We start from the raw sequence: 13,778 nt of genomic DNA, 5'->3' as shown, positions 1-13,778 counted from the left end.
GCTGAAACGCACACACACACGCACCGAGCCGGCTCTGTGGGAAACCTGATGCCTCCGGTTCCTCCGGTCGGCCTGCGGGCGGCCTCCAGACGTTTTACAGTCCCCCCCCGCGCCGCACAGGGCCATCGTCACCGTGGCGACACGCTATTGATTTTCCCGCACCGCAGGTCTGATGGCGCGCCCCAGCCCGGCCCACATGCCATCCGCCATCCGCCATCCTGACCGGTCCGCAGTATTTACATTCTGCTTCACTGCCTTTACCCCCCACACCCCCCCCATAGCATCACATTTCTCTGCCTCCTTCGTTTCTTTGGGAAACAGTTTCATTTTACAGGTCCGTCCAATGGACTCCTGACATTATTCATCTTCAATTCTGAATATGTTTTTTGAGGTTTCGTACTAAAAGCATATATGTGCACACTCATGCACACACACATACTGTACACGCACACACACACACACACACACACACACACATGCATGCATGCACACACACACAAGCACACACACATAACAGATAAACAGCGGTTAACTGCGAGCACGTGAGTTACCTGTTCACTCTCATCTTCATCACTGCTGAGTTTGAGGTCATCCTCCAGCATTCTGCAGGGACAGACAAAGCACAATCAATCCCAGGTCGTCCCCGTTAGAGAAACAGCTGTGCTCTCCTCAAAAAAAAAAAGAAAAACACAGAAAAGCAAGCAAGGAATCCTCCTTTCATCAACAAATACACACTGCCGAGAGCCTTTTTTTTATCAACACTTTCTTTTCATTTCTGTAAATGGGGAAGGTTGGAGCCCTCGGAGATTTTGAAAAGGCACCAGATTTTAATGCGTTTTCGTCAATAGAAAGTTTGGGCCCCACTGTTCCCAGTTTTTGAAAAGACGAACGCGCCGCGCCGCTAAATTATTGTTAAATACTCTAATCTCCAAAGAGACTCTGCTCGCTTATTTTCAGCACTTCAAAATGTTTAGAAAGTTTTTTTGTGAGGCTTTGTGAGAATGCAGTAATCTGTGGGATCCAATGTTCCTCTGCGACAAAACACATAACCAGAACAGTAAAACCCACTGATGATTTAGAATTGCATTTAAAGAGATTTACAGTGCACAATTCTACATAATATCTTTCAAACAATGTGCTGTGTGTTGCTCTCTCTTTAACAATAGCCACTTATATGCTTTCAATTAGAATAGCATGATCAGACTCACAACAGACTGGAAGGAAAGTCAAGAGCCCTGGAGTGAAAAATGCAGTCGATTAAAAAGGGACAGTTTGGCAGTGCTAATTTCATCTGACAAATGGCTATGAGGTGTTCTGACATCATCCTAAAACACAGTAAAATCACCACCAGGTGAACACTTGCTGACCTACATTTTTGGGCGAAAAAAAAAAACAGCGGGCCCTTTTGCAGCCACTAAAACACGACAGGGCAGTAAAAGTGTGAGGAATTTTCCCCTGAACTTCGAACAATAAAGAAACCTTGTAAAAAAGGAAATGTGTTTAAAGTTTAGTTTTCTATGACCTAAGCTATTCGTGCAGCATCTTAGATTGAGCAGAACTTTGAACAAAACTTCCAGTCATTATCCGGCTAATATTTTACAGATGTCAGGAGAAATCTACACACAATGCCAGGGTGTGGAGAGAAAGAGTCATATATGGGTTTACAGGCTATTGGAGTCTAACTGTGCATACGTGTGTGTGCGTGCGTGCGTGTGTGTGTGTGTGGGTGCGTGTGCTTGTGTGTGTGTGTGTGTGTGTTTGTGTGCCGGTGTGTGCATTTTTTTGGCCGACATATTGTTGGCTTTTATTTGCGGTGTTAAAGTAATTCATGCTAGACCTCAAAACAAAACAATAAATCAATAGATAAGTATCAAAAAAAAACAATGTGATTTCAGAAAAAAACAGAAGCTTTTTGAAAGCAAACTGAAGGGAATGGAGTTTAAAACAGAAACGATCTTGCATTACAAGATGTGGCACGCGATTTGAGCCAGCGCATTTGCCTTTAACTTTCTATAATTATCTAATATCTAAGCATAAGAGAACATAATTAACAGCACAGACAGCAACGTTCCCTTGAACACACAGCAGCTCCTTGCGATACGCCAGAGTCCTGAAGAGGAAGGCAGCAGTATCCTGTTGCCTGCCTGTTTTAAGCAATGATCAATGCCCAATACAAATGAGTAGATAGATTTTTCTTAGAAAACTACAAATGCACAAGTAATGGAAACCTTGCACAAACACAGCGAGTTTTACAGTTCATAAAGCCTGCTCACCACTAAATTCTTTTACATCCCATATGAGATCTGATCAGGAATGTATTACAAATAACCCCAAATGAAGTGGAACAGACCTGACCAGCTTTAGATGAACAGGGAAAGTGTAATTTAATCAGTCATTGGTGTTACTGTAAGCACTACATTCACTCTACAGTTGTAAGGAAGGCAATGGGTTAAAGTGGCCTTGTGTGCATAATTGCTGGTTTGGATTTCAACTTGGACTTTGGTTGTGGTTGTAAAACAAGTAAGAGGCTCACGAAAAGAAACTGCAACCTTCTGACATACTGTCCACTATCTAATATACATCACGTTTATTCCTGTGCAAGGATAATCTGATTTAGCAAAGACTAACAGGCCTAAACTAAACAGACTACAAAGCATATGTGTCGTCCCTTTTCAATCTATTTCCTCAACCTGACCACATTATGACAGATAAGGAGATGCGGTATGCTCCTCGTAAAAGCTGGCCTCATGCTTTACCAGCTTTAAGACACAAACAGCAGAGAACGAGAGCAGTAAAATTCATAGCTCAGGCAACTCACAAAGAACAGCTGTCATCTTTTCATCTTTTAGTGAAAATAACGGTTTTCTTTCTAAATCTGTACCAGTGTACCCATCGAATGCAGGTAGCAGTGTTTCTAACTAGTGTCAAAAATATTCAGGATTGAATCTTTCAGTCCTTGAGTTCACTTTCTCATCAAAAAAACAAAAAGTTTTTAAGACTAACTTTTTTAGGAACTGTTCAGCTAAATAAAGTTTGCTGTCAAGGCTTCTTCAGTGGAAGCTTGGAAAACTTGTTTCTTTTTTTTTTGTTTTAGGAAATGGTCTGACCAGCAAGTCAGACATGGGGTCAACTCCAAGAAATTCTATCTGTAAAATAACAGTTTAGGGAATAAAACATAGCCAAGGAAGGTACAGTTCCTGTATTTTTCCAAGCATCTGGAGGAATCAGACAGGGGATGTGTAAATTAAAATGTCAAACTGTGACAAAATTGGGCCACGCTTTTTCTTGAGTGTAATTTTGAAAGCGTAGTATACCGCCCTCTTGAGCATGTTATTACTGCTTTATGGTTATAAGAAACACACTGTTTCATGCTTCTGATGCCATACAGCATATACTGTGGATTAAAAAAAACCATGACGATATGTCACTGTCACTGCATTATCCACAATGAAACACAATTATTATTTATGAAATATTACACATCTCAGCTACCTCAACTCATTTCACTATGATTTAAAAAAAAAATTGAATTATGACCAGTGATGAGAAGTGTTTAAGCTTCAGTTGTGACAGTGTTAGGTTATAAAGGTGTTATTACTCCTCTACTAATATTTAATAGATGCGTAGTAACACCTTTATGGGCTAACATTGCAACATTGGAGACGGCATGTGCACAATATATTTTAAAACAACTTAAATACTCATCCCAGAAGAGTAAATACTGATCTCACGTATGCTGCAATGCCAAATCAGAGGAAAATTGTAATATTAACTGTAACAGTTTGTAAAATGAGACAGGTATGACCATAGAACCTTACTTACATAGATTTTCCAGTACATTGAAAAGGTTAACCAACTGTCTGTCTTGTTTTAATATCATATCTCATTTAAAGTGGGTTTCCTTCAGTGACTGTTATACACAGATCCAAATCCTGCACTATTCCCTTGTGTATAAGTCCATCACTCCATGATTCACTTGATGCTTTTCACAAAATGCTGTTTTTTTCCACCAAAAAGTAATGATGGCTCCCTTTGTTTCATTGGTCAGAAAGTTTAAATTATGACAAACTCTGCTGAAGCCAAACAAAAAAGGCATAACGATCATAAACAGCTCATTCAGACTTCATCTCAGCTACCATTTGAAGAGAAACGCCTGCCGCTGTTACTATTTTAAAAAACAGCCCCCACATCATAACAGCTATTAATTGATGGCAAATGACCCAGAATGCAAATGAATCCGACTGGATCCAGGGTTTTAATTAGCTTTATTATGTTATCACTGGAGACATGTGCAGCAGTTGGCCTTGCCCCCCCCCCCCCCCCCCCCCACACACACCACACTACGCCACGCCAGTCGGGCTCCGAGTTTTATTAACGCGAGGAAACCGGACGGCGTCGATCCGCCAACTCCATTAGCCGCGACCGCTGACGTCTTCACAAACGATGCAGGCGAAACCTGAGACTCCACCTGCCACAGCGGGACCTCAGAAAAGAGTGGTCGCAGCCTCACCGAAAGCAAACCGCCTTTTTTCGAAAGCAGAGTTTTCGAACGAGGTTCTCCAACCGACGAGACGTATACGCCCACTCCGGTGGGTCATTTTATTTACTACCCGACTCCTGCGGTTCACGGTGGGGTGAGGATTGGATTAAGAGAGGCCTGTAATTTAATTTGGAAGAGGGGACTGGGGATGGATTTGGTGGGGGGGACTAAGGAATCATTCCATGTTAAATAACTGTAGTGTGAGAGTATGATCAAGTAAATTGCCCTCTTTATGTCAATATATTTCCCGCAGTGCAACCCACCGGAGAGACACAGACAGAGGTACAAAAACAAACAAAAATAAAAGTAACTAAGTACCCCTCATTGCCCCAGATGGAGGCAGCCTCCGCGAAAATTGAAAAATACCAAAGTACAGGCATGAGTCTCGTCAGAAACAGAAGAAAGTGAAAACCGAAATAAAAAATATTTTGAAAAGCTCAGCCGGGACACATCCGGCGCGGGCCCCTGACCCGAACTGGTATGGAGAGAGTGATTTCTCAGCCCTTAAAGCGCCTATAAGAGTCACTCATGCACGCTGTCGAATGTCACCGCGATCCAAAGTGAGCACAGAGTTACAGCCGCGCTTTAGCGGTGTGCTTGCTGGGCCGAGCCGGTCGGTGGGAGGGGGACCTGGGGAGAGATGGAGGGATCACGCAGGGAGGAACACAGGGGAGATGGAGGGATCAGAGTGGGGGGGGGGGGGGGGGGAGAACAGGGGATGGGGGGGGGGGGCAGAGGACGACAGGCTCCGGCTTGTGTAGCACAGCTGGTTGCGCTGAATACCCCAGCCTCTTTTAGCGTCTCTTGGCGCCATCCAGCCAATTAATATAATTACAGCTGGGGGAGGGGGGAGAGGTAACCCCTGTGGTCATTACACATCAGGTTACCCATAATCCCTCCCATTGTTGTCCTCATGCTACCTGTCAACACGTTTGGAAACAAGGCTTTCTCCCTTTCCTGGCCAGTTTTCTGAAAGACCGAGGGCCTGCAAAAGCCAAAATTGTGATTTAATGATCCTGTCTGCCAGTCCGCAAAATGAGGTCTGTAAAGATAATGTTCAATGTAAGCTGCCGTTGCCAACTGAGTAAGTTATAGTGTTTTGAAAACAGAGACCACGCTCGGGTCCAAAAGAGGGGGTTGCAGCCATTGTTGTTGGTAACGGTTATTATATTTCCCCGTCCAGCCTTTTCAAACTGCTCGAATGGAAGGAAGAGTGAAATTGAACTGATGAAATAGCAGATGTCTTCAATTTCATTTTTTTTAATCTTCCCCAAATATTAAAGCTCCCTCCATGATGATTAAGCAAACGCCCGTAAACACAGAGCTTTGAAAATAAATTTGTGAACTAAACTCTTGCGGATTATCGGACCCTACAAATTACATGTGGTCAGAGCATCAATTTTTTTTTTTTTTGTTTCAGGGCAAATTTAGCAACAAATGAAAAAACTGCATTCGACATTGCACATGCGAAACCGAGCAGCCGCGTCCAAGGGGAATTTAACGATGTTCTCACAGGCAGCACACGTGAACCACAGTTCCAAGAATTTGGGCGAAAACAGGGGCATCGCCACAGGGGAGAGCCCGGGCAGGAACAGAGCGGTATTGTCAGAAGACACGCTCTGGAGAACCTGCGGAGAAGCTCAGAGGAGGACAGAAACTGCATCGGTGCTCCCGGGTTCATTACTGGAGCCGCACAACGCACGTCCAGGGAATTGCACAAGCCGTTACAGGCCTTTCAGCTACACTTACACCTCCCTGAGACCGGAGTGTGATTCTAATCCTGGCTACCTTTTGAAGGCTGCCGATAATTACCGCCTATCATACACAGATATGGATTATTATGAACGGATCGGCTAAAGAAACGCCAGCGAGATAGTTATGTGCTGAATATGCCCTTTGTGGCTATATTTACGAGCATGCATTATGTGCATATATATGTGTATGATTACAGGCCGATATAACTAAAATGAACAGACACTAGAGAGCGAACCGTGATGTGTTTTTTTGGAATCGGAACTCCTGGGCACCGTGAGAACTTGGCATCCTCAGAGCAGACATCTTGAGGGCAATGCCAGCATTCGTTGAAATATACGGGCCCCATATTATTTTCTAGAAACATTATCTTTTCAACGGTGTCTTCCACTGCAAGAGTTAAGCTGGCCATAGAGAAACACATTTAACATAGCCTGCTTGCAGTATGTATGCAGGCACTGCCAAGATCTGTTTCCCATTTTGCGCTGAGCAATGAATATTTAGAGTTAATTATTTTACACGGTTTGTTTTGGAATGCACATCTGCACCAAAATTAATTAATTATATATATATATATATATATATATATATATATATATATATAGAGTGAGAGAGAGACAGAGAGATAGCCATGTATTCAGCGATGTATATATATATATATATATATATATATATATATATATATATATATATATCATTAAAGGCTTGAAATTGACAGTTTTCATACACAGCTTTCATTTTCATTAAATTGTTTATCGCTCACAGTACATGTGTCACTGAGAGATAATTGCACACATCCATCAGGCTCTCTCCGGCAGACATCTTGACCCCTTTTGTGCCGGCTGTCGGGTCGCGGAGTCACAGCGCCATAAAACAACCTCTTCCTCTAAACCCGCCCCCCCCCCCCCCTTCCCCCTGTCCCCCCCCCCCCCGTACCCCCCCCCCCCCCCCCCCCCGCCCCTCCCGCCCCTCTCCCTCCCACTTCATTATTGTTATTATCATCGCTATTACACATTTCTCCGGTTATTTTTGTATCGACCACCGTCGGTGCCAAATTGCCACTTAGGCCGGGCCCACTGGGGTTTTTGTTTGACGGCGACGGCGGCTTTTGTTAAGGGGAGCAGGCGCGGCGGCCCATTTAGCCGGGAGCGGCGTGACAGCTCCACAATAGCGGCCGCCCCCCCCCCCCCCCCCGGCGAGCATCCAGTTGTCGAGCAGCAGGGGATTATGGGAGCCCGGAGCCAGGGGGGTTCGCCGGTCGCTGTCATTCAGTCCCTCTCCACCACCCCCCCCCCCCCCCCCCCCCCATCCCTGCCACCTGGTGCTGCGCTCCCGCTGCGCACCGCGCTCCTGTCGCCGGGAGACGGCCCGTGTTCGCCGCGTTCTAAAATGACACCGCGGGATCTCATGGCTCCCTTCAGCGAGGTCATTGGTCAGACAGAACTGGTCCCGTCTCCATTTGATCGCTGAACTTCCGTTACAGAGCTGAGGTTTGGGGAAGGGGGTCAGAGGTTCCCTTCCTAAGTGGGAGGGGGATGTCACTTCTCTTCATTGAGGGGTGAGGAGACGCATGCATTTACCTGCAAAGGTAGGAATCCCCTGCATGTGGTTATTTTTCCTTCTGCAGTGAAATTTACTTAATCGAATCAATCACCCTCCAACTGTGCCAGTCAACTTCAGCATGGGAAACTACCCTACTGGAGTCCTGCTGGTAAATAGATATGCTGTGCATTCCATTCAGTGAGCTGTGTGTGCATGGATTTGCATGTGCATGTGGGTGTTTGCTCACACATACACTTGAACACACACACACACACGTACACTCACACACACACACACAGCACCTGATGCTAGTGCTCTGAGATGGTAGAAAAGTCTGCAGTGTGTGTGTGTGTGTGTGTGTGTGCTGGTGCATGTGCATGCGTGTGTGTTTGTGTCAGTGTGTGCTTGTGAGTCTGTGCAAGCGCATCTGTGTGTACGTGTATCTGCATGCATGTACATGTTTTCCTGTGTGTGTGCACGTTTGTGTGTGTCAGTGTCATAGTGTGGGAATGATGTATGCCTGTGTGTACAGTATGTGTGTGTGTACAGGCATGTGTGTGTATACATGCGCATGTGCATGCTTGCATGTGTGCATGTGTGTGCAAGTGTGTGAAGACCACTGCCAAAGCAAAGGAGAACTCAGCAGGCTAAAGACTCCTCTCCTTGGGAGCCTGGGATTCCACACGACTGACCTCTCTTTTATCTCACCCCTTCAATGGCTTAATTGGGCCGATTACGAGCATAATCACTAATTGATTTCATTTTTCGGCGCCGTGGCACAGCCCAGGTGTGAGACGGTCGCGTTCCGGCAGCTTCCATTAGCGGCTGCCACGTCTCCCCGGCTCCTGGCCCCCGGCGAAACTGGAGCCGAACAGCAACCGGAAAACACCGCTAACCTTTCCACTCCCGCGACGCGCGACACCGAGCGCGCAGGGGCGAGGAGATGCCGTGTCGGCCGCCAGGCAGGGAGCAGACGGCCAGCGGCGGGATGGGCCGCTGATAGAGGCGTAAACGACACGAGAAAGAAAAACCCAATAACGCTGGAAAAAGCCAAAGAGATGAAAATCGATATTTCAATTTGGGGCTTTTCAAGGGGTAACGGATCCCCTGGATGAAAAGGGAGACTTTGAGCACGGCACGTGGACAGGAGGCGTCGCAGAGAAGTCCAAGGACATCGGTCCTGCGGCGGGGTGGGGGAGGGGGAGGGAAGGTGGGGGGGGTGGTATTCAGTTAACGCGGCAGAAAGATGCGCGGCCTCGCCATCCTCGGCGGTCTCTGCTCCGCGGCGATAGCGCTGTGCTGCCACGGCGACGACGGCGGCGGCGGCGACTCAGCGGAAATTAGCATAAGCCCCGACTGAGACGATTCTCACGCCCAGCGTCCGCCGCAACGCTCCCCCCCCCCCCACTGCACCACTGCGAAATCATTTATACTACTTCCCAATCTTTTGGCAGGTTTGATTGCCCATTTTGTACGGGTTGCGGTGGTGGTGGGTGTGGGGGGTGGGAGGGAGCGTGGGAGGGAAATCTACAGCTCTGGAGGTTTACAAGCCTGGGAATGACTTCATCTGAGGCAAGCGGACCTGTCTGGTAGGATGGATGGGGAAGAGCGGGGTATAAAAACTGCAGCGGAAAGTGCCGGATCAGACCGGAGGGTTCCTGAAGCCCCCTTTTCAGCTCTCGGCTAGCGCTCACGGCGTAGGCTTTTGATTTAGAGGCCCTATCTGGCCTCTGCCATGGAGACAGCCCGCGACATACAGACGTCCTCATTCATCTTCAGACGTCTTCCCTCTCCTGCGAAACGGCTTATTTAGATTGGCCGACAGCCATTTCCGACAATCTGGTTCTTTGGAGCTTGGCTCGAGCCGGCTGGAGCATCGCGTCGGGAGCCTGTGTTAGCATTAGCGCCAAAAGACGTTTTTTTTTTTTTCTCCTCTGTACGAAGGCTAGGGGCGACTTTCCTCACTGCCTCTACCCCTGCAGCTAAGAAAACATCTGAGCGTTTCATTCACAGTCACCGTCCAAGTCGGAAATCAGACCACAGCTCTGCCCGGTGAAGAAAGTACATTCATTCACTCTTGCTTGTGATGAGAAAATAAAGCCAACTGTCATCAATTTAGCCCGAATATTTATCTAGAGAATTGCCTGGAAAACATTAACTGTACTGGAGTTATTCTGTAAAATGTTCTATTGATTGTAGGGTTTTCTTTTTATATATTAACATGTGCCTTTAGTACAAGTACTGCATTCACAAGAACCCTTTTCAAAAAGCAGTTTGCAGAACTGTATCACCTCGAACATCGCAGAAACAGACCGTGCCATGGTAGCAGAAGTGATTACTCCACACACGATTTTACTACACGCCACCAAAATAATACAAAGAAACAGAGAGTTTTTCTTAAAAAAAAAAGAAAAAAGAAAGAAGAAACAAAATGTGCCTTCGCTTTCAACAAAAGACCTTATTTCCAAGATTCGGGTTGCCATGGCAGCGGCTTGAATCTTAATTTGGTGTGAAAGGTCACCAGGGGTTGTCAGACGGAGTTCTCCGTCGACATCATTAGCGTCGTCGAGCCGACTCCTCTCGCTCCGAACCTCCCGAGCTGGCGGGGAGCAGCCCGCTTCCAGTCCTCCCTCCACGTGGGCTCCTCCGCCGCCGCCGCCATTGACGGCTAATTATCTCTAATGAATTCCAGCTCGATGTTCCTCTGATTCAATCCGCGTCTCGGCTTCAGATGTTCCGAATGGCGCGCGGCTCCGAGCCGTAATTAACTGCCAATTAGACGACGTTCAGACAACGTTCAGACGACGTTCAGGCGGCGCAATCCGGCTGACTTCTGCTCGTCTTCCGCGGCGACAGTGTTTTGCGGCGAACGCGATGTCGCGTCGCTCGGCGGCACAGAACGGCGTTTGTGAAACCGCACGTCACACAAAATGTGTTTATGGGAAACGCGCTGACATCACGGCTGTTTGCTTTACAGTAGTGTTAACCAACCTTGTTCGTGGAGGTCTGCCAGTCCTGTAGGTTTTCATGTCAACCCTAATCTGACACACCTGACTCTACTAAGTAACAGCTCGACGAGATCTCTAGCTGTAGAATGAGGTGTGGCTTTGTTACGGATGGAGCAAAAGCCTACAGGACAGTAGATCTCCAGGAACAGGGATGGGCAGCCCTGCTCTAGCTGGAGAATGAGGTGTGCTTTGTTAGGGTTGGAGCGAAATCCTACAGGACTGTAGATCTCCAGAAACGGGGTTTGTTACCACAGCTTTTTACGAGGACGGTGTGTTTTTTTTTTTTTTTTTGCGACAGCCTATAACTTCTCCGAAACAGCGGCGTCGGCGCTACTTGACTGTGACTAATGCCTGGCACAACGTAAATTACAGTCCTGATCACCAGCATCAGCGCTGAAGTGGCGTGGCAGGATAACTGCAGCCGTTGTGCTGGTTTAGGGCTCCCCGCTGAGATAAACTCCAAATGGATCCCGCTAACTGCATATTAATGGACAATTAAGGCTCTTGAGGGATGAGTCGAAAAGCAAAGATTCATTCGAGAGACGTCCCAGAATTCCCGGCTCCTCCTCGCATTAAAACAGAACCCAATCTCACAAAGACAATATATTCACAGTATTCATCTCCATTTCTTCCCGACTGTCGTCTCTCTCTCTCTTTTGGAAGGAGGTTTTTTTTTTGTGTTTTATTTTCGCCCTCTCACGCGTTTTTCGAGAGTTGGGTTGACGTTCGTGGAGAGAAAAGCCTCCCTGTGGCTTTCTCCCTTCCACGGAAATTTCAGGTATAAGTAGGCATGGCAACGGCGGCCTGTTTGATTCCCAGTCCGATGAGGCATACGTGGAGCAGGGTAATCCAGCACGACAGGGGGATGTTTTGACAGCGTCTAGCAGCCAGGATGCTGTGCAGTATAATTCAATGGAGAAGCGTTGGTCAGGGGGAGCTACTGTCCATCAAGTCATAGTCTGGTCGGGGGCCATAACCTGGAGGCCAAACTTCAGGGCCCCACGCTCAGCATATTGAATGAGTGCTTGTCTGGAGGTCCACAGCCAGCTGGGATGAGGTGGCAGGGACGCAGACACTGTCCCGACCGGCCAGGAATACTGACCACACAGACCAACTGCAGGTCATACTCAATGCTTACTGATACTACACACACAGTACACACAGTTTATTCCTCATGAGGGGCAGCACTACCTGGCCTGCTGGTTTTTGTTGTTTTGTTGTTTTTTTTCTCCCCAACACTTAACTGAACAATTAAAGCACTCAATAGCAGCTTAATCACTTCATTTTAGGTATAAGCGGGTTTCTGGTTTAAGGGCAGGAACATTGATCAGCATGCTGTGATTTACATGATTGCGAGAGGCGAGAAGTCGCAGGCTGCCTTGACTCTTGGTGCAGCCCACCCCAGTACCCTTTTTAAAATTCAGCGAGAATCTAATATGCAACTTTCCTCTGAGAATATCTGAACAAGCCTGGATATTAACTACCGCATTCTGCGCGATATGGAAATTCCTACAAGCAAACTCGAGCGCTGCCAAGACAACTTGGATATGCGACTTCACAGGGCCGAGCGAGCTCGCAATCCGACAAAGGCGCACTCACACGGCTATTCTGTCGGGGTGGCTGGCCCGTTTTAACACTGCCATTCACTCGCGCTTACTCGACAGTTCCACTGTTCGCAGCAGAAAGAGACAGTGGCACTGCTTGACTGACTGTCGATCCATTCAGCTCCACCGTGACAAAGCCGGTATTGACAAAAAAATGTTCAGAAATGTACTTGGGCCCGGCTTTCTCTAAACATTTGGACTAGTTAAATCATTTAAGTACGCGCGATGCAGCTGAGGAAAAGAAAAGACCATCTCTTTTTTTTCTATATTGACGAAAGAGAGAACGGAGTCTGTACCACAGAGGAAGAACTGAACTTGGCAAGAATCAGGACTTTCATTAAGTCCCTGAAAGCCTTTGTTTATGTAGCGTCACACGAGTCATCCATGGTCTCGGCCTATTCAGAAGACAGTGTTGCTGTCGTTGTATCGAAAACAATGACGCATTCACATGCGTGCTGTGAACTGTGCGCTCCTCTATTCCTTCTGTTATTGTTTCTGCAGGGCACCAGAGAAATCCAACATAAATTTTTTACTGAATCTATGTCTTCCACATCTGTTCTGGGCCAGTAATGGCTTTTGCACCCCACATTCTGAAAACCCAGGACCGGAGCCCAGATTTATCATAAAGCACTTCATCACGCCTGTCTGTGACTACAATGCTTTCTAAAAGAGAAGCAGACCTCCCACACCCACGAGCTCCAATGCGTGGTTGTCTTCTTACCGCTGCTCGTTTGACTATACAGCAGCAGCGGCAACTTAATGCTAAACACTGGATTGGTTAGCATGGCAGCAAAAACAAAAAACATTTTTTTTTTGTAGTACCATCGCAGAACAAGAGCATCAGGGAAGGGTTTATGGGAAAAAGGCTGGATTTTGTGTTTGTCTGTGAAGAGATCTCACTACAGGAGGGGCTTTTCCTGGCTTTCTCAGTCAAACTGTCTCTCTGTCTCTCTGTTTCTCCAAGAAACCAAGGACCGAACCCCCTGGGCTTGCGAAAAAATTAATCTCATGAATACTCACGACTTCTGTGGCACCGGCTTGGTCGCGGTCTTGTTCCCAGAAACATTGCACCGTTCTGCAAAAAAAATCATTTACATTTAAATGTCAGCGTGCTGCGTTTGAAGAAATCCCGTCCTTCACTCTGCCCACTGACAGCACAGCAGGTCGAACAACGCGTCAAACAGCATAACATTTCAACCAAAACTGGCACAAATTACACAACTGTGCTGCATAATTTGCACTTCAAAACTCACATTAACACAAATGTACAGGGATTTAAATCGGCAAATGGACAGGAAATAGTCAACTTACTTTGGCCATTGTATCCTGAGG

The 13,778-nt window shown here is 46.8% G+C and overlaps 1 protein-coding gene across 3 annotated transcripts in view; it reads right to left on the bottom strand.

The window, feature by feature from the left end:
• Positions 1-13,778, bottom strand: part of aff2 (AF4/FMR2 family, member 2) — a 176,879-nt gene that overhangs the window by 53,575 nt on the left and 109,526 nt on the right. For all 3 annotated transcript variants that reach the window (XM_035409111.1, XM_035409112.1, XM_035409114.1), the window contains exons 6-8: positions 13,758-13,778; positions 13,467-13,521; positions 552-603 (exon numbers count right to left, since the gene is read on the bottom strand). The exon at positions 13,758-13,778 is cut by the window's right edge and continues 16 nt beyond it. In XM_035409111.1, the coding sequence (XP_035265002.1) occupies positions 552-603; positions 13,467-13,521; positions 13,758-13,778 (128 nt within the window). The remainder of the gene's footprint in view (positions 1-551; positions 604-13,466; positions 13,522-13,757) is intronic.

This window comes from Anguilla anguilla, chromosome 3 (assembly GCF_013347855.1).
Source record: "Anguilla anguilla isolate fAngAng1 chromosome 3, fAngAng1.pri, whole genome shotgun sequence".
Lineage (NCBI taxonomy): Eukaryota > Metazoa > Chordata > Actinopteri > Anguilliformes > Anguillidae > Anguilla > Anguilla anguilla.
The sequence above is the reverse complement of the archived record's forward strand: the minus strand, read 5'-3'. Positions and strand labels throughout refer to the sequence as shown.